This window comes from Hydra viridissima, unplaced genomic scaffold (assembly GCF_058129835.1).
Source record: "Hydra viridissima isolate aposymbiotic clone 2 unplaced genomic scaffold, HvirCarnegie_v1 scaffold_2, whole genome shotgun sequence".
Taxonomy (NCBI): domain Eukaryota; kingdom Metazoa; phylum Cnidaria; class Hydrozoa; order Anthoathecata; family Hydridae; genus Hydra; species Hydra viridissima.
In genome coordinates, this window is record NW_028324301.1 from 3,383,244 (window position 1) to 3,404,329 (window position 21,086).

General features: G+C 28.2%; 2 protein-coding genes and 1 long non-coding RNA gene across 3 annotated transcripts; 1 reads left to right on the plus strand and 2 right to left on the minus strand.

The window, feature by feature from the left end:
• The first annotated feature begins 9 nt into the window (after positions 1-9).
• LOC149891591 (uncharacterized) lies at positions 10-8,563 on the plus strand. The gene is made up of 13 exons (XM_090077858.1): positions 10-201; positions 391-467; positions 654-757; positions 947-1,021; positions 2,930-3,061; positions 3,172-3,309; positions 3,605-3,694; positions 3,804-3,867; positions 3,993-4,083; positions 5,008-5,095; positions 5,383-5,460; positions 7,802-7,917; positions 8,355-8,563. The coding sequence occupies exons 1-13, from the start codon at positions 92-94 to the stop codon at positions 8,500-8,502; spliced, it is 1,311 nt and encodes a 436-aa protein (XP_089933984.1). The 5' UTR covers positions 10-91; the 3' UTR covers positions 8,503-8,563.
• A 4,566-nt stretch (positions 8,564-13,129) lies between these two features.
• LOC149891592 (uncharacterized) lies at positions 13,130-14,323 on the minus strand. Its single transcript, XM_090077965.1, has 2 exons — positions 13,789-14,323; positions 13,130-13,173 (listed from the first exon to the last, which is right to left on the minus strand). The coding sequence occupies exons 1-2, from the start codon at positions 14,321-14,323 to the stop codon at positions 13,130-13,132; spliced, it is 579 nt and encodes a 192-aa protein (XP_089934091.1).
• Positions 14,324-15,069: 746 nt separating this feature from the next.
• LOC149891593 (uncharacterized) lies at positions 15,070-16,448 on the minus strand. Its single transcript, XR_016450085.1, has 2 exons — positions 15,766-16,448; positions 15,070-15,610 (listed from the first exon to the last, which is right to left on the minus strand). It is a non-coding gene; the product is annotated as an uncharacterized LOC149891593 (long non-coding RNA).
• Between the last annotated feature and the right edge of the window lie 4,638 nt (positions 16,449-21,086).

A 21,086-nucleotide genomic window follows, 5' to 3' on the forward strand; every position in this document is an offset into this window, starting at 1 on the left:
TGAGATTTTTTTTAAAAAACAGTTTTATTTTGAAATATTTTTTTCTTTTTTAACAATAATTTTTTATAAGTTTTTCAAAAATAAATATTTAATGATGTCAGCAAGAGGACTCATATTATGTTTGAAAATTATCTTTGCATTTTGTGGGTCAGATTTTCACAGTGATAAAATCATTTCTACAATCACCTTTGGAAGCTGCAAGTAAGGTTTTATTGTTTTCTTTTAAAAGCATTTAGCTCATACTAAGCACTAAAGTATTCTATATGAGGTAGTTTGCTATTTCAGACCATCAACTATATGCTTTACCATTATATTATATTGTTTTTATTATTAGTTGTTTGCTTTTTAGCAAAAAAAAAAGAAACAATATAAAAATTTAATTTATTGTAGTAAAGAAGATCTTGACCAACCATTATGGATTAAAGTCAGGGAGCAATCTCCTGATCTTTGGATATGGTTAGGAGATGGTGATTCTCAATTTTTTTTTTTTTTTAATAAATTTTATAATAAGAAAAAAAAATGTTTTCTCTTTGTGTTTGATTCTTCAGCTTCTTGTTTCCTGATGTTTCATATTGTTGATTTTAATCTCGTGATCTGTTTAATATTGTTGATTGTATAATGTTGTTGAGTGCTTTCAAATAATTCTCTTGTAGCTGTGTATGCTGATACTCGAATACTTCCTTTTTTATGGGTGCATTCATCTCTTGAATCAATGAAAGATAAATTTAATCTACAAAAGCAAAATCCTAATTACAAAGTAAGTTCAGTTCTTTTTAATGCAAATGTTTTGTTGATAAATTATTGTTTTATATTTTGTGTGTAAAGAATAGAACAGGTTCCTCTTTTTGTTATTCTATTTTTGAAATTATAAGGTGATTGAAAGTAAGTTTTTTCATGCTGTAATTGAAATTACAGCAATTGAAATTAAAGAGGGGCTTTATTTTAGAGATTATTAGAAGATGGGGTTCCCATTATTGGTACATGGGATGATCATGATTATGGTTTGGATGGTGTTGGAAAAGTATTCAATTACTTTTATTTACTTTTTTTTTTAATCTTAAGTTTTATAGCTATTATATTCATAAATGATTTTTGTGCTAAAGTACAACATGGAAAGTTGTAAAAAAAATTTTTCAGAAAGAAAATTTTGATTTTTGATTTTGATTGATGATTGGATAAGAAAAACTTGGAGAAACAAAATTTCTGCAAAAAAAGTTTCTGCAAAATTCTTAAGGCATGTTTTTCATATTTTTCTATGGTAGCTCATTCAGTTTAAAACCATTATAAATTTTAATAATTGTAATAGGTAATTTTAGAAATCAATAGAAAAGTATTTGACTGATCAACATGATTTAAAATAAATTAAAAAACTGAAATCAACAATCAAAAAGCAATCATTATCATCACAAAAATATATAAAACAAATTTTGCAAACTTAAAAAACGAACATTTTTTCTAAAGTTGAAATAATAAATATATTATAAAGAAAAATTGAAATATCTTAAATTAAGAAAAGTTAAAAAAGGCAAATTACTATATAAACTTTATATTGCTTTGTAGGGGTATAAAAGATATATATTTTATATATACTTTCTATTGCTTAGTAGGGGTAAAACAGAGACAGTGACTTGTTCTTTGACATTAATTGCCAGCTTGATTGCCTGTTCCACATAGTCAATGATCATTCTCATCTCAGAGGCTGTCTTGAAGTTTGGTTGTAAGATGAGCTGAAAACATGATACATATGTAGTGGTTGTAAAGAGACATTCTCATATTCAGCTAATGATAGATGGTCAACAGTAAAATCATCTCACCTTTTAGGTTAAGATCAATACTACTGAAAAGTTATCATATCATAACTGCTTTTTGAAGAATTTTTTTGGCTTTGTCTAGGATTGAATTAAAGAGTGGCCTATAAATTATGCAATTCTTGCTCACTTATAGACAGTTGGTTAGAAGCTATTTGTGGTGAAGCCCTAATAAAATGATAAAGTTGAATTTTCACCATTTGGAGGATTGTCATCCAAAGAACAGCAAACTGATATTGTTGCAGTTTTTTTTACATCTGTCAATGATCCTACTTAATTTATAAAGAATAGCTAGTCTGTTTGTAAAAATAAATCAATCAAAAAGCTGTAAGTGAAGCAATCAAGTGGCAGATAATAAGTATGAAAGATTTCTTTAGATTAAGGTTGTCTAAGGAAAAATCCATGAAAAAGTGGAAGCATATTTTTAGTGATGAATGTTACTTTAAAGTAATAAACAGTAAAGACAAGGTTATTGAAAAAAAAAATTGAAGAGTATTTCCATTTGGAAAATAAATTCTAATCAAAAATTAAACTGAATCAAATAAAAAAATCAAATTGAAAGCTTCAAAATTAAAAGTCTTAAACTGATTTTAAATGAAAAACTGTTTGTTTTTGGAAACTACATGTTGTGAAACAATTTTTACTTTGCAAAAAGAGAAACTAAATCCAAATCCATATTCTATCTATTTCCTTTATTTGCACACATTCAGTGGCATAGCTTAAGGGCAGTAGATATCTGGATGCAGATGGAGATAGTGATGGAGTATTACTAATAAAAATTATGAGTTTTTAAGTAATTTTTACATTTCTAAACTTAAAATCACATCCATCTTATGAGTATTTGTTCTCATATTACTCTTTTAAAGCTTTGAACTTAAAGCATTCATCACACAAATAAAGATGTTTGAATTTAAAATGAGTGCAACAGATCAATATTGGAATTTTTAAGAGAATTCATTTAGAAAGTTTTTCTATGTTCCTTTTTATTGAGGCTTTTATTTACTTTAATTTTGTTGATTCCAAACATCTGTTTGTTTTACATGAACTTTTCTCTGTGTAGAAGGTTCTAAAATGCATGGTCTGCTTTTTTAAAAATATTTTTTTCAACCTTGATATTTTAGACATTTAAGTATCGGTTTCAGTCTCAAAATTTATTCCTGGATTTCCTTGAGGCTCCTATAGATAGTATTTTGCGAAAAAGAAAAGGACTCTATTCATCACACACCTATGGAAATGGTGATAAAGTTGTTAAGGTAATTTTTTGTGTGTTTGGAGTTTAAGTTGTAACATTTTTTTACTGTAATGAAATATCAATAATTTTTAAAAATTGTAAATACTTATTTATATGAATTTGTTTAAAAAGATTATTCTACTGGATGTAAGAAGTCATCATACTAGAGGTTGGGGTTGTGAGGTATTAGGAGAAGAACAGTGGAATTGGCTTGAAAATCAGCTAAATGATAATACCTCAAGTGTTATCTTTATAGGATCAGGAAAACAGGTTGGAAGTTTGAATGTCAAAATTCAAAAAAATGAATGAAATTATAAAACGAAAGGATAAATGAATAAAATGATAAAACTCAATGTTATATTTATGTTTTTCATTACGCATTAATTAAATTAATGCAACATGGCTCTCTCTTTTATTCATTTCAAAGTTAATTTTAATCTAAAAGAAGCATCAAATCAATAAACTAACAAACTTTTAGATTTTTTTTGCCAATGTATGTTTTCATATTTCTACTTATTACTTATAATTTGAATTGTATATGTTTCAATCTTCTAACCTCTCTTAGGTACTATCTGATATACCCTTCATTGATAAGTGGATGAGTTGTGAATCTGATTTAGACAGATTAATTTGGTTGGTCCAAAAGCGATCTGGGGTGAGAATATTTAGTTTAAAAGTCAAGAAATTTAAAAATCTACATCAAAACAGATATAAAGTAATAATACTCTATGAAATGCATCTCATTGCTGAAAAACTATTCTTAGGTTTTATTTTTAAGTGGTGATGTGCACTTCTCTGAAGTAAATTGTTTAAATGCATCAAGTACAGGTATGTTTAACACAATTCTAAACTTTTTTTTTTTTTTTTTTTTTTTTTTTTTTTTACATACATTCAAACAACCTATAAGTGTAATAGAAAAAATGCTCGTAGTTTAAATGCTTTTTTCCGTTTAGGCTACCCCCTTTATGAGGTGACATCAAGTGGCCTGACTCATTCCTGTTCTGCTTCTTTATTACCTACTGGTGTGTGTGAATGGACATTAAAGTATGTGTTCATTTTTTGTTAATAGGTTACCCAGTCTATGAGTTCACATCCAGCGGTATGACTCATACATGCTCATTTCCTAGACCAAAATCGTTTTGCACTTGGACTTTACAGTAAGTTATTTGAGGTTTATTAACAAATTTTATTAGCAAAGTTTATCGACAAAGTTTAGTACTTTGTAATGTTACTTGGGTTTACTACAAGTTAAAGTTATTTATGTGTCAGAAGTTATTTTTTTTTTAAATGCTGAAGTGCTAGATGTATTAAACAGTTTTCATTTTATTTAGATTATTTAATTTAAGTAGAGTACAGTTGATGAAATAGATTATACTTTTGTTTTACATGTTTTAATTTTATTAATGAAAAATGAAAAATAACTTTAAGCATATTTTGTTACATGCTATCTTTGTTTCATTCTTCAGAACAATTTTTTTTTGCGGGGAGGGGGGGGGAGGTATGGATGATGGAAGGAAAAGCTTGCTGTATTTAGATATTTACACTTAATTTTTGGTATCTAATTTTTTTTTTAATTTAACTGTTTTGAAGTTTGTATTATTAACTAAACATAAGTGATAAAAATCTGCAGTGTATTAAAATAACAGTCTAAGTGCAAAGTCTTTTGAGTTGTAAAAGACTCATTCAGAATGCACAACTCATTCATCATCACAGAACTCATGCACGCAGAACTTCTATTCAGAAACTTTCTCATTATTTCCAGGATTTATTGGGCTATCAAGTTGTTCCTATCCAAATTTTAACAAAGACAACATACAAGAACATTTAAACATTCATTCAGAAATCATATGACAGTTTTTGAATAGTTAATAGTTTTTGGTAATTTTAATAAAGATTTTTGAAACTTGAACAGTGAAATTTTAAAAATGATTTTTAATGATGCTAAAAATCATCTTATTGTTATTATAGGAATGTTGTTGCATCTCGTTATCGAGTTTCAAATGTTGTTACTGATAAAAGTTTTGGTGTGATACAGATTGATTGGAATTCTTTTCCTGTAAGCTTAGCATTGGAGAATCTTGATTTGTATTGTTCTTATCTGATATTAGACCATAATATTTATAGAGATGCACCCATTATTAATGTGTTTATTAAATATTAGTGTGTAGTACACAAGACAATTAAGTGGTTGATCTTTATCCAATTTCCTTATTGATAAGATTTTCTTCCCTTTTTTTTTTTTTTTTTGGGGGGGGGGGGGGGTTATTTTTTATCTTTTTGTTTAATACACTTGGTATTTATATAAATTTTTAAATTAGCTTATTTTTATTTAATTTTATTTAGGTAAAATTTACTTTTAAATTAGTGGGTGAAAAAGGCGTTATCTCTCAGTTTTTATTATCTTCAGATGACCTTATACAGGTAATTGAAATAAAATTTGAATTGAACTGTATATGAAATTAGAGCAATCAATACACTAAAAGATACACTTAAAATGTGTTTATTTTTTATTTTATTTATTTGCATTGTATATTTGTTTGTTCAATATATAATATGGTAGTGGCTCCATTGTAATTGGTAAAAAAAATCTTCTTTTGTTTGTATTCTTTGGAGTAAGTACTAGAATATAATTAGAGAACTATTGTTGTGTTTTCACTTTAGCAGTTTTCTCTCTAGCTTTTCTTCATTCAGAACAGAACTGCTGGCAATTAAAACTCATTATATAAAAGTATATAATTATTTATTCATTTGCTATTTAGATAACTATAGACTGAGTGATAACAAGGGTTCTTGAATTTTGATAGTATTGTCTTTTACATAACTTGACTGTTTGTAACAATTCCTTCTGACAGAGGAGAAAGGTAGGAGTGGTAGCATGGGTTTAGTTGATATGTTGCTATTCCAAAGGGAAGGAAAAAATCAAAAATGGTTGTTAGGCAAAGAAACAAGCATGGTAAAAGACTAGAGACAGCAAATGTAAAGTTATTTGACTCTGAAGTGTTAGCTGTGATTAGTTCATTATAAAGTCAGACTGTTAAAGTACTTTGCAACAAAACAGCAGTTTGTCTTTGTTGCATTGCCATCAACCCTATGCTACCTCAGAAATAGTTCTTGACAAGTATCACACTAGGGCTTTGTAACACACCAGGCATCCTTTCACAACACTGTGAATTCCATAAAATCTTCCAACAGTTTAGAAACATAGGACTGTGACTGTGGCTGCATTGCTGGCCATGAGAAGGTGAGGAGGTTTGAAAGTTTAGTGTAATAACACCACCATGATTTTGTAATAAGGCAACCTTTACTACAGTTAATCTAGCTGTTGCAACATTAACTCCTATATCAGCAGAAAGACGATATTTTGATATTTTTGGTTGCTCTTTGATAGTGTTTATGTTAATTTGATTGTGGCGAATAATTAGTTATTAATTTCTGAACTATTAATTTGATCTTATTTTTTAGGATTTTCAATGTTCTAAGTTTTAGTGGTAATTTTATAGTATAATATTATATAATAATATTTGTGATGATAATGTTAAAATATTAGAAGGTGGGAAAAGGCTGTTTTAAAAAATTAGCACAGCTCTTAAATGAAAATAAAAAATCATAAAACAAAGTTGTAAAAATTTTTGGATAATGTTGCTGCAATGTCCAGACTATTATTCCAAATGATAAAGTTACTGGAAAAATGTATAAAAAAATAATATAACAAAATTACTGGAAATGCGTTTAATGAACCACCTGGTTATTGTCCTATAGTTTTATGACTGAATTGTGCTCATGTTTTTCTAAAAGTAAAAGCTAATCCCAAACTATCAAACTAACTCTTGATTTAATGCAATATATTATAGCAGTTGTCGAGGAGTGCAGAAAGAGTAACCAGAAGCAAAAAATTATCCACTAAAGACTTGAACTTTGATAAAATCTTCTATTTACTGATGAAAGTAAATGTAATATATTTAGAAGGGAAGATTGTGGAAAAATTTGCCAATGCTAAAATAATGAAATGAATCCAAAAAACTTGATTTCAACAATCATGCATGGAAGTGGTAATGTAATGATTTGAGATGCAATAGCATCCTCTTGGGTTGGTGAATTAGTGTTTATATTAGAGTATGGCCAGTACCAACAGATTAACAAAAATCTGTTAGCAGCTTGGATTTTTGATTCTTCTTGGATTTTCAAGAAGGGCAATGATCTAAAGCATAAATAAAAGTTACTGAAGAAGTGGCCATGTATGTAGCACCAAAATAACTCCATTCATCTCCACACTCACTGTGATCACCCCCAATTGAACTTGGAAAGAATTGGAAAATTTGTGAAAAACTAAAAGTTCAAAAATATAAAATTTCTAACAACTATGTTTAATGATTTAAGTCGGAATGGGTATAAGTTATTCCAGATACAAAAAAAATTCCTTTTGATATCAATAAACAGGAGAAAGCAAAGTGCTTTTAGGCAAAAGGAGGTTCAGCATAATCTTAATTTAATTTTTTATACATAAATTATGTACTGTTTGTTTTGACTATCAAAATAATGTAGACTTTTTTGACAAGAGTTTTAAATGAAACCTTATTTCTATTTCATTTTCATTAATTTTGTCATCAGTTTTTACTTTGCTTTACGTATAAGTATATACATTTATATATGCACAGTGTAATTTATTATTTCTAACTTCTTATACATGTGGTATTTGTTGCAGCAATCTAGACTGCTACATATATTAGTTGTTTTCTCATTTGTACACATACTTGATCTTTAGCGTCGCCATCCAATTGCTTGTCCAGCAGCATCAGAACAGCCCAACTATTATTGGAAGCGTGTATTCTGGATCACTGTTATTTCAGTTGGAGTTTTGTCAATTTTAATATGTTTAAGGTAATTTTTTCTCCTTTAATTATGCACAGCTATGAGTTATGTAAATCCAGCATGTATTCAAAAAGTATGCAGACAGACGAACAGAAAGTTCGAAACATAATTCAGTTTTCATGATTTTTAAATTTGTTCAATCGAAGTTGAACAAATCAAGTCCTTACAGGTCCTAACAGTTCTAGTTGTTAAAAAGGACACCAGAATCTTCGGCTCTTCTGCATACTGAAAATCTGCTCAATGAAACTTATTCGAAACTTATAAACGAATTATCGGAAATAAGAATAAAGTCTAGAAGAACCAATTACAGACGAGATTTTTTCTTTTTGTACTGTAGATTAAATCTAGTTTTAAATTTGGTTAGATTTGATAAGAACATATCCAGGCTAGACTACTTTTTTTGGTCATGTCTATAATTATGTAAACGGATTTGTCTTTATTATTAGGATCGCATTTTTACTGAGCCGTTTGATTATGCTTCATCTAATAAAAGATCTTGACATGAAGATCAAAAGGCGCATTAAGAAAATTCGCATGCTCCTTCCGCGTTCGGCGCCTTGGAAAAAGCAACATCCCAAAACACATTTGGACTGAAGTTGTTTTTAGAAAATATTTGTAAAAGATATTTTTTATAGATTTTTTTTGGATTTTTTTTTTTTTTGTCTTTTCTAATAGTTTTTATAAATCTCAGAAATATTTTTGTTCAAAGACACTGCTGTATGTCAGAATTCCAATAGTGAGCTTATTGCCCGCCATTTAACTTATAAATTCTTATTATGTACATTTTAATTTATAAATTCTTATTATGTAAATTTTTTTATAGATTAGATTTTTATTGTATTGGTTTTACAAGACTGTGCAAATTTTAATTGTCAAAATTTAGTAGTTAATATATTAGGTAATTTTAAAAACAATTTTTGTTTTTAGACCTAATATTTCTTATAAATTTTTAATATTTTATTTTTTTATTAAACTGATATTTTTTAGATATTGTTTGTTTTGTTTCGTTTTAATTCTTATTTTGTTACTTAATATAAAGAGAAAAATCTGTTTAATGAAATATGTTCAGAAATGCTAGATGTTTTGTCAACAGTCCAAAGTTCTGTCATCATTAATCGATCAATTTAAATATCTTCGTAAATGATCACAAGGGTTTAAGAATAAAATCTTTTTCTTCTTATGTTTAAAATAAAGAGCGAAATGGAGTCAGAGTTTGATTGCACAGCTCTACAAGCAAAAAGTTAAAAACAGATGTTCCTAAATAATTTGTAGCTGCATGATACAGGGCTATTAAAACTTTGCATTTTTACGGCACACAATAATATAGTTCAAGTAATGTTATCTAATATATATATATAACACATAAAAGTTATAAATTCTTTAAACAACTCTAAGAAAAGGCTACACGATCACAGAAAGTAAAATTCTTTCATGGTTACTTTAAATGTCCTTCTCATAAATGTTTGATGTTGTAGTCAGCAGGGGCGTGTACAGGAATTTTTTTGGGTAAGTCGCAGTTTTAACCCCCCCTCCCCCTCCCCCCAAAAAAAAAAAAAAAGTTAAATTTTAGCATCCCCCTCCCCCCCCCCCTTCCTCATTCACAAACGCATATATGAGGTAAGACGGCTTAGCAATCGCCCGATATTTTATCGCACATGATGCTAACCATTATCAAACATCATCGCTTCGCACGCTATCTATTTTTAGAAGAAAATGATGATAACCATAGTCAGCACCAACGCTTAACAATTACACACGACCTATTCTTATATGAAGCAAAAAAAAATTGTTGAAAAACTGTCTAAACTTTATGTTTAAGAAATGTTTAATAAATACTCACTAAACAGGGTGTATGTACCAAGGGAAGTCCAAATTTTATTTTTAATGTTTAAAACCCTTTCTTTCTTTTTATATTTTTTAAAATGCAAGTAATTAAAAAGATACACAGCTTTGTATAAAATAGTTGGGGATGTCCATTGATATATTTTGATATATGCTTGTTGTTAATTACAGTCTTCTCCTCCTGATGATAAATATCAATAGAATTTGACTAAAACTTTACTCAGGGTGTAATTGAAAAGGGAAGTCCGGAATTTGTTCTCTAAGAAATAATTACTTTTATTTTTTTTAAATTAACAAAAGAAAATATTTAAAAAATGAAGTACCTTATAACTTAATAAAAAAAGGTATGTCCATTCAAGTTTCTTATTAATTTGTTTAAGTCAAAAATTAAAACAACCTCCGTTTAAATATATAAATCGTTTTTTTTTTTTTTCAATAAACTTTAGACCGTTCTCGATTTGACAAGCACTATGCGCGAGGTTAGAATTATTTAATTCTATCTCCTATTTTAAAAGTTGGGAGAAAATGAGTTATTAATTTTAGTAAGTAATGATTACTTCTAAAATGCGCTCTATTTTACAAGTTTTTTTCTAATTTGTTTAAACATAAATTATTTAAAGCATAAGTTATTATTTCTTTAAAAATTAAGACTAAGTTTTTAAATAATTTTTACTTTAAGAAAAAAATCAAAAACTTTCTCCCAACATTTAAACTTGGAGATAGAACAAAATAATTCTAACTTGGCGTATAATAAAATACTAAACCGTAAATCTAACTGTTATCCCGGATTAATAACTTCTTACCATCCGTTCGAACAGTTAACCTTGTATAGTTTGCTTAATTATTGCTTTAGTTTATTATAATTATTCGCTCTGTTTGCTTTTATCTACCGACGCATCATATTTACTTAACGAAATATTGAAGTTGTGAAAAAATATGTATATATACATATTTTGGGTATGTCCAGCGACGTAGCAGACATCCCCTAGACACGCCCCTGGTCAGTGATACATGACAAAACTTAGTTGTTGTAGCCTGGGTGGCTAAAACCTCTCTTACGTCTGTCATTGAGAGCTAAAATAATAGTGGATAATAGTGGCTTCAATGGCATTCGCATTGAACTTACCAATAGCTTCGTGTTTCAAATCAATAAACTATTTGATGCGAAGAAAAAAAAATACAGTCTGTACTTTTACTGTTACATTGCACATTGCCTAAGCCATATATGAGGTTTTGAATTAACTTATTTTTTCTGCAAAATCATTATCTAGCGTTTATCCGAAGCAGGCTATAACAAGTGTCTAAAATTTGCCTTCAACTTCTTGAGTTGAGTGTTGATCTATGTTACACTGGTATTAACCTAATTTATCATCCTTAAGAGGTTTTATGATATTTTCACAAGTTCTTCGTGACACTAACTTCTTATAATTTTTTTTAGATATATTAAGTGTCCTTTGCAAAGATATGCTATCATCCATTTACTGGTTGTTATTTCTGTCGTACTTTTGTCTAGAGCATCAACATCAAATTTTAAAAAATCAATTTTTCATTAGGTACCACATATCCATGTATACCTTTTTTAAAATTTGTATAGCCAAAACTGTAAATAAGAAAAAGTTCAGATTAAAGTGGACCCACTAAATAAATTCAGATTTGGAAAAATGTTAGCAGGGGGAAAACCATTGGAAAACTTTAAGAATAGAGACAAGCCAACTTTTTAACACAATATAGGTAAATAACATTTACATGTATTTAAAAGGTTTCTTTTAAAACTTAAGCAGTTTTAAGAATATTTATACTTTGTGTATGTCCATTAATGCTGCCCAATAGAATCAGCTGACCACTCTTGCCATTAAAGATATTTCTCATCAGATCTTCTTATATACCACGCTGATTTTAAACATAATTATCTTTCAAAACAATGAGCAAAGGTGAAAACTCAAAAATCATAACACGTGACCTTGTCGTTTTTTCCCGTCTTAAGTTTTTAAAACTTACTTGAAGAATTTTGAAAAAATCTGATAAAAATGGAACAAATTTGTTAAAAGTTTCTAAAGTTCAATAGAATTTTTAATACTTCAAAAAATTTATATGAAGTTCGAAAAAACGCTTCGAAAACTTTTGAAGTTCGTTTCGTATCGCTTAAGTTAAAAACTCTTCAGAAGATATCATTTAAATTACAGATTATGAATTGGCAATAAATTTTTTTTAATATTCACATCTATCTTTATAACGTAAAATATTTGCTTCAAAACACAAGCTTGATATTTATGTATCTGATGTCATAGACTGGTATAAGATATCCAATAGTATTCTTTTTATATAAAAAAGAAAACCTACCTTGGAGAATTTTCACATAAAAAAGTTGATTAAAACAAAAATTCTTGCAAATATTCATGAAAATTCAAAGGTTTAACAGTTACAAAATTCCTTTTTACAGGCTGATATTTATGATGAAGGGTTTTAGGGATATTCTAGAATCATTAGAGCAATAGAAAAATGTTTCGCAACTATGCGTAAGGAACATATTTTTCAAAAACATTTTTGAGGCTGAAATTGAAAGGAGAAATTTTTCAAAAAAGAAAAATATACAGATGGTTGAAGACATAAGAAAAAGACCCAAAATTGTAAACCAATATCAGGGGGGTCAATTTCGAAATTTTTTCGAAATTGACCCACCCTAATATAGGCTTCTCTTTAACTATTTGTTAAATTCATAAACTTTTTCTTTTAACAGAAATTTCTGTTTTTTATCTTTTAAATTTTGGATTTTGGAACTTTAAACATATTAGCTACTCTTGAATGTTTTTGATTTTCGGTTGTTTACGAGACCATGAAAACAAATATTTTCTAACATGAAATGTAAATATCAATAAAAGGTGTGCAAAAATTATGTTTTATTTCATTGACATACTTCTCTGTGAGGCTACAGAAAATCGTCTATAAGAAATGATTTAAAGACACCTTTTTCTTAAGAAAAAAAGGTTTAAAGAAACCTTTTTTCTTAAGAAAGCTGCGATTTCTCTGTATTTAAATAGTTTAACTCAGAATGACGTCATCACTGCAATTCTAAGGGCGGCAATTTTAAAGGGCTCTGTAGTTAACTTATGTTTTTGTCAAAAGTAACTCAAACTACCGAATAAAAAAGGGTACACAGCTGAAAAAAAAACATAACAAAGTATAATTCAGATGAAACTATTTTATGTTACTCATAGCCAGATTTTTTTTCTATATAAAACCAAATTTTATTTAGGAAATTCTTTGTCAAAAACGATTCAAATCATTGGAATGCTTCAAAGTTTCTTTTATTAGAAAATAACTTTTCTTGTGAAAATATGAGCAAAATAGAAATGGTGATTATTTATTAAAGAGAAACATTTTAATCAGAACATATGGTTTGTGTGATCCCAGTCATCTGCCACACTGTAAATATTAATAATACACATAAGCAGTATTAATTTGAAAATCTCAAACCATTTTTTCCCCTTCAATTTGAAGTATAACAATGATTTTTAAATGATTTCTATGAAAATGTATATATAAGATTTTTCAAATCATCAAAAATAAAAAAATAAATAATAAAACTTTGCTAAAAATAAACTATTTAAATGCAAATAACTTTTTTAAACTTTTAAGAAATTTTACCCAAAGACTTAAATAAAAATTTCAATAATGCTTTTCAAATAAATAAGAAATTTGTACATATTACACTGCAAACAAAAAAACTGCATTGTGCTTTCAAAGATACTTTCTTCTCCTATGTATAAGTTTGCATAAGTGGTGTTTCATGTAACAATTTGGACTCTTTTTAGGTACATCATAAAAACATGCTGAAACCATTTTATTGCAGATTTCATTTTAAAGTCACTAGCTATTTTTTAAGAAAAAAAATGCTGGCATTTTTTAAAAAACAACTTGCAGGAATCTAACAATTAGATTTCAAAAATCAACAAGCATTCATTAAAGATGCTGACTGCATTTATTTTTGTTTTTTATTTATAAGAGACTTAGTTTTTTCTATTTGTTTATTTTTTATACCTGATACATGAACAAACATGCATGGCAGTGAAATTTCCTCTTTATGCAGTCTACGCAAAGAAAAAGTTTTTTTTTCGCTTTCATTTTCATGAAGTTCATGTACGTTTGACTTAGGAATACTACTTAAAACGTCTTGCAGAAATACATTTGCTATTTCTGTAATTGGAAATTTTATACCACCCATTGAACTCTGGCCACTTGAGTATATTTTAAAACTATGAAAGTTTCTTTGAACAGCTCTATATTCTGAATTGTCATTTAAAACCTCTCTCCAGATTGCAAACCCTGATGCAGGATCTGCCAGACAGATCTGAGCTGCAATAACTTCTTTCTTTTTATTGTGCATCAAAATGATACCAGGAACACCTTTTTTTAAATAAGTCCATGTTTCATCATCATTCATAGCTTGTGTATATAAAGTTGCAACTGTTGGGCATATTATCACAGTATTTGTTAAAGATGATAAAGCCAGTTTAATTTTAAATACTTCACTATCTTTTAATCTGAAATCATTATCAAATGGATCCTCTTCCATCATAATATTATTTTTTCTCTAAAAAAAAAAGATGTCTTTGAAATTTTATATACAGATATATAATCTATTGCCAAATATAATATCTACATATTGCATTTACACTACATGCTACAGATATTAGACATACATAAATATTACAGGTACATACACAATTTATTGACATACTTTTTATGTTTATATACCATCTTAATCTTTTATCAACTTTCATATTAGAGCATAAAACCACTCGGTTCCATATAAATTTTACTAATAATTATATTTATGTTTATCAACTGTTTAAAAAATGTAAAATATCTCTTAAACATTGAATATAAATGTTTTTAAGGTGCTTTCAATATATATATATATATATATATATATATATATATATATATATATATATATATATATATATATATATATATATATATATATATATATATATATATATATATATTGAAGCCATGTTTTACAACTCATTTTAAAATATCTACGCTCAGTTTGATTAATTTCGTTCTATCTTGTATCGTTGTTTATTATCTTTTCAGTGCGTTAGAAAGTGTACAACTTTGTATTTTTACCATTTCGTTTATTAATTTCTAAAAAAGTTTGGTTTTAAATTTCAATGGTCACACGACTCCGAATTAAGTTTATGTCGTTTATTTGTTAACGCTTGAGCTTTCTATTTGATACTTTATTTGCTATTAGCAATTGTTGTTTTGAGACTAAACATACAAAGATTTAAGCTAAGGAACAACTTAACATACCACAGTTTCCATAGCTTCTTCATTTATCTCAATCTTTTTTTTTTTTAATTTAAACTTTCAACTGGAATTCGCCTTTAAGACCAATAAAATAAAACCATATTTATAATTCCGACGAATGAACTAATTGTTTTTTTCCTCGTCCTCTTTTAAAAACTTTTATTGCTCATGGGGTTTTGCAGCAGCTGAAGAGCGTAGACTGTGAACAAAAAGTCAGGTGAGTTCAGTGCACTGTTTAGAGTTTTAAGACCCAGATCAAACAATTCTTCGTGGGTCATCTTTAACAAGCAGTCTCCTATTGTTTTCACACTTGCAGTCGCGTCAGAGGCGATTTAAATTTTCCCAACCATGCTGGAGCTTTTACAGACGCGATCTACTTTTAAACAGGCGTATAAATTATAACAGTCGGTCAATTTGAGGCTTTCATTTTTAATCATATTGAATTTACAAGTCAGTTGTATGCTTTACTTTTGAACAATTTTGTTTTCTTTAAATGCTTAGTTCAGGTGCCCATCAGTGGTGTCATCGCACCGGGTGAAAGCAACTAAGTACGAAAATAAAATAAACTACGTAAAATTATAAACAAAACTAATTTGATAAGTTTGCTGCTTGAAGGATAAGATTTAATTTATAATTGATAACAGTTCAAAAAATTATGCAGCGATGTAACAAGACTAAATTTAATTAGAAAAAACGTACAAATAAATTTAGATGCATTTGATGCATTTGATGCATTTGATTTGATTTCCTAACCTCGAATTCGGTTGTTTTTATACCTAAACCATTCGTAACTTTATTCATGATTTTTAATACCAATATTTATTTTCTATTTTTTAGTATTGAAAGAGTTGAAAAGGCTTTTTGAAATTTCCGTATAAATTAAATCTGCGTTTTGAACCGATAAAAAACAAGACACCGTTTTTTTCTCATTAAAAAGTATATTTTCTCTTAAACTTGTTTTCTAAAGGACAATCAATAGCAAGAAATGTTGTTTCTTTTATGGTAACACAAAGCAAAATATTGACATATTTAGCTATTGGGTTAAAATTTTTGTGTCTCGTAACCAAATAAAACTGTGCATGTCAATATAATTTTGTATTGCCATAATTACCAATCATTTTTATAGATTTCGTCGATCATTTATATCAAACAGTTCCTAGTTTTTTCGCGAAGCAATAATTCCATCTGCCCCATCTTCCTGTTTATTTCTAAACAAAAACTAAAAAAAAAAAGGATAAAAGAACTTAATGAAGACAAAAACATTTGAAAAAAAAAAGTCTGGATGGAAGCATTTTGATACTCATCATATTATTGATGAAGAATAAGGTGACTGACATTTTGATTTAAGATAACCTTTTCTTAATAGTGAGATTAATAATGGGGTTAAAGATGAAGGAGATTAAATCCATATACAAACTCCTTGGTTTAGCAACAAACGTTTTTTCTAAATCTATTCTGCCAAAACTTGTTTAAAAAGGAATTATGAAAGATTATACAAACTAAAAGTATTATACTTTTACATATTTACATTAAATTTCAGTTTTACTTAAACAATCAAAAATGGGAAGGGGCAGGCGCATGCGCAATCGCCACTGGATGTTCAACTAAAAAAAGAGCTTTACGTTTTTCTTTGAATATCTTCTTGTGCAGACTCTTGTCGTAACTCGCTCGTTACTCACTTGTAACTCTCTAAAACTAACTTTTACATATTGAAATCTACTTCCAGCGAGTTAAGAAAAATAGAAAAAGCTTGGCTTGGAGATCCTGATAAAGCGACTTTTGAGTTTTTAAACTTTTGGCCAATATATTGTTCTTATTTTCTGATGTACCCGATTTGTTAAAAAAAAACCTTTGCCAAAACATTTTTGAAATAAGTAGAAACTGCGTATTATATCACGCTAGAGCAACCATAAGTTAACCGCAAGTTAAAAGCTGTTGGTTGTAGTAGTTGACGACAACGTAATTAGCATGAAATAATATCAACTATGAAATAAACTTTAATGAAAACTCGTTAAAAGTGAAGCACTCCTCATTTTATCCTACTCGAGAATGCAAACGCGGTTCTTTTTCGAATTTTTTTTTAACAATTTACAAAATGAAAAATCCGCAAGTTTTCCATTATTTTCTCGATGTAGATCGAGATTTAAATAAAAATTATGTGATTATTCTGGCTGAGAGAGGTCTGATGGAAACCAGTGGAATTAGGGCAGTTAAATTTACTGATTTCTCTTCAGAGGATACAGACTTTGTTTAAATGTTTAAATAACACAATAATATTGCGCATTAGGAAAATTGAAGCAAAATCTTTATTATAGTTTTATATAGTTTTTCGCTTTTCTTTATAGTGTTTTTTATGATTTTTGGTTGAATAAAAATAGCGATGAATTATGATTTTTTTTTTTTACGGGAACAATTTATATTAGTAATGCTCTTTTAGCTAGATAATTTAAACATAAATAAGGTCCAATTATACTTTAAAAAGACACGGTTTTAAACACGCTTTACCTGTTTTTTCAGCGTTATTTACTTTTAGTAAAGAGTAAAGCTGAAAGTTGAGAAAAGTCAGAAAATAACTTAATGCGCAGTATTTGATCAGGTTTTTCATAAAGGTTTTTACATCAATATTGGAACTAATCTTTTTTGAAATCATTTGCAATTCGTTTTATATATCCAACTATATTAAAATAATCTCCAACTATAATAGAATCTCCAGCTATAAAGAAATAATGTACGGGAGAAATTAGTTTAACAAAAACCGTAAAGTAAAAAAATCTAAAAGAATCTAAAGTTTAAGATTTGATTTTGGTTCTAAAAAATATTCGTTTCTTTTTATTGAGTAAAGGTTTAACGAGGGCGAAGGCGAAAACGGGGAGGGGGTCAAAGATGCATGCGATGAGTGTGCAATGGCGCTTACTTTCCTTTTAAAAAAGTTGTAATTTATAAAAAAGAGGCGTATATATATATATATATATATATATATATATATATATATATATATATATATATATATATATATATATATATATATATATATATATATATATATATTTAAGACAAAGCATTGGCGATTTGTCTCAAAGTTGTAAGATTTCATGAAAAGGTTTATGGTATCTATAGACTTTATACATATCAAGAAACTGTTCTGCTGCGCAGAACTGCTATTTGATTAAATCCATTTAATCTGTTTTTCAAAAATAACAACTTTACGCATCAAAACAAAGTTGTCACACCAAAAAACCTTCCCTGTTTAAATTGCACAAAAAGTTCTATTTTTTACAAAGTGTTTCATGAGGTTTTGGGCAAAAAACAAGGCTGAACTTTTCGAGTAACTTGTTTGTTCTCAAAGAAATTATAGGACTCTTATAAAAATTTCGCTCAAACGAGATGCAAAATGTGTTTTTAAAGCCCAAAATTTTGATGCTCACTTTCACAAGTTCAAGGAGAGCATGTGGGTTTGAGGGGTGATTAATTTTCTATTATTTTTATTTCATTTTTCTTCTTATTGAGTTCCATTACTAAAATTTATTGGAGAATAGCTGATATTGCAATTGCAATAAAAAATATGAAGTCAAAAAGTGTGAAGGTGATTCTATGAGAGTTATTCCTTATTTCATAAACCATAATCGGAAAGATTGAAGATGAACGATGTAAACAGAAATCAAAAAAACAAGTATTGAAGTCATATTGCATCGCCTGTCTGAATTGATAAACACCTGAAGAAGATCAAGAAAAACATTTGCAACCCAAACATTGAAGTGAACATTGAGCAGCTTGTAAAAATAGAAAACTTCGAAAAAAACTTATTGAAAACTTTGAAAAACTACGTGATTGATGCAAGAAAGTTAAGAACCATATGATAAAGGAGGTAACTAATCTGAAAAATGCGAAAGGTTAAAAAGAACAGGGGCCAATGCTATAAACATAAAAAACGAAGTTTTTTCCGTAAAACACGAAGTTTTTACCGTAAAAAGCGAAGAAAAAAAAAGTCCATTGCTATAAACATTCAAAAAATTCCGTTTTTAAGATAAAAACTTCGTTTTTAAATCCAATGCTATAAACGAACAAGGGAATCGCCTTTTCAGATAAAAAATGCGTTTTTTCGAAAAAAAACTTCAGATAGATTTTTGATCTCAATTTTAGATATTTTCTTCGTGATTTTTGGCGGCCATTGCTGGAACAACGTTAGCGCTTCAAAATCATTGAACATTCTTTGTGTTTTTATGTAGATATTTTATAGATAAAACTGAAAAGGATTTTGGTAACTCCATAATAAACTAATTACTTAAAATCTGCATTTAATCGATATTCAGTTCCTTGTTGTTTTTCCTTGTTAGGTTTTCGATAGTAATTTTGGTTAAACAAATTTTTCATAATGTTTGACTAAAGAAAAGTATAAATAGTCAACAAATATGCCATATAATACACAAATACACAACAAAATAATACACAAATACACAACAAAATAAAATGCTGTCTAAAGAACTTAAAATGATACTAGCAATAAAGATTAGAGAAAACAAAGAGGTTCTTCTTGGGAAGCTTGGTATGTTTTAATTAGCAAACTATTTAAATAAAAATATGTATAATTGCATTATATTTTATATATATATATATATATATATATATATATATATATATATATATATATATATATATATATATATATATATATATATATATATATAGTAATTTTAAGTAATGTTTTAAACACCAACCTCTCGAGGCAATCGGTGGCGAAGCTAATTTTCTGCAACTTCGAAATCTAAGTCTTCGCCCGAAAAAATTAAGCTCATGTTCCTACTTTAATTTTACACAGCTTTTTTAAACACCAAATACTAGAATGTAAAAATATTCATAAAAGTAGAATAGACAGCACAGCATACTTAATGACTAATAAAATTCATTAATTAGGCGTAATAAATAAAAATTACAATAAAAATTACTATTATATAACTACTATGTATTACGGATAAAAAAGTTCGTGAATTTTAGTGACGCATACGTTTTATGCTTTATAGCAATGGCCGAAAAAAATACAAACAGCGATAAATTCTTCGAGATTACGAACTTTTTTTCGTACGTGAAAAATTGCGTTTTTACGAAAGATTTTTTTTCTCGAAAAAAACTTCGAATTGTTTATAGCATTGGCCCCAGGTCAAAAGATCACTTGGAAGAAGGCATTAACACTTTTTTGCACGTTGGGGTAAGATTTCTTTATCGTGGACGACGAAACATTTTGCTCAGTCAATCCATCTCAAGTACTACGGTGAAAGTATTAAAACGGTGATGGCTATTGTGAGGTTTGATAATAAAGAGGTAATAAATACAGCTAAATACAGATAAATAATACAGCTAAATACAGATAATACAGCTAAAATAAAGAGAAATGTGAACTTCTATTAAAAACAAGCGGTGGGGTAGGAAACTACACAAAGTGTTGAAATTTCTAGGTGTGAGATATCGATCAGAAATTTGTTTATTTTAAAGGGAGTGTCATGATACGAATAGTTCCATTAATGAGCAAACTGAAACAAGATGACAAAGTTAACTTCCGGCTAGATTTGGCTAGCTCGCATTATGTACAAACTGTGCTCGAATGTCTAGAGCAAAAGAATTGACAGTACCTAATTATAACCCTTACAAAAAAACCCAGTGAACTTCCAGTGAAAAATTGTTCCAAAACCCAGCGAACTTCCAGTGATCTTTTCCAGCGAACTTCCAGTGATCTTGTTCCAAAACCCAGTGAACTTCCAGTGAACTTCCAGTGAACTTTTCTAGTGAACTTCCAGTGATCTTTAAAGATCACTGGAAGTTCACTAGAAAAGCTTTCATAGCTAATTAGCTATGAAAGTTAACTTTCATGTTTATATATAAAAATTGGAAGTTTAGCGAATTCGCTGGAATTTTATTTTTTAGGATATATTTTTTTTTAAAACTTTCATAAACATTTTAAATATTTAAAACCGTGAAGCGCGAAATAAGACAAATTAAGCATAGGAAAAAAAAAAGTTTAATATAAC

Coding starts and splice junctions, on each gene's coding strand:
- LOC149891591 (XM_090077858.1), top strand. CDS start 92: ATGATGTCAGCAAGAGGACTCATATTATGTTTGAAAATTATCTTTGCA. Junction 202..390: donor ATCACCTTTGGAAGCTGCAA/GTAAGGTTTTAT, acceptor AATTTATTGTAG/TAAAGAAGATCTTGACCAAC. Junction 7,918..8,354: donor TCAATTTTAATATGTTTAAG/GTAATTTTTTCT, acceptor CTTTATTATTAG/GATCGCATTTTTACTGAGCC.
- LOC149891592 (XM_090077965.1), bottom strand. CDS start 14,323: ATGGAAGAGGATCCATTTGATAATGATTTCAGATTAAAAGATAGTGAA. Junction 13,174..13,788: donor CATGTTTGTTCATGTATCAG/GTATAAAAAATA, acceptor TAATATTTACAG/TGTGGCAGATGACTGGGATC.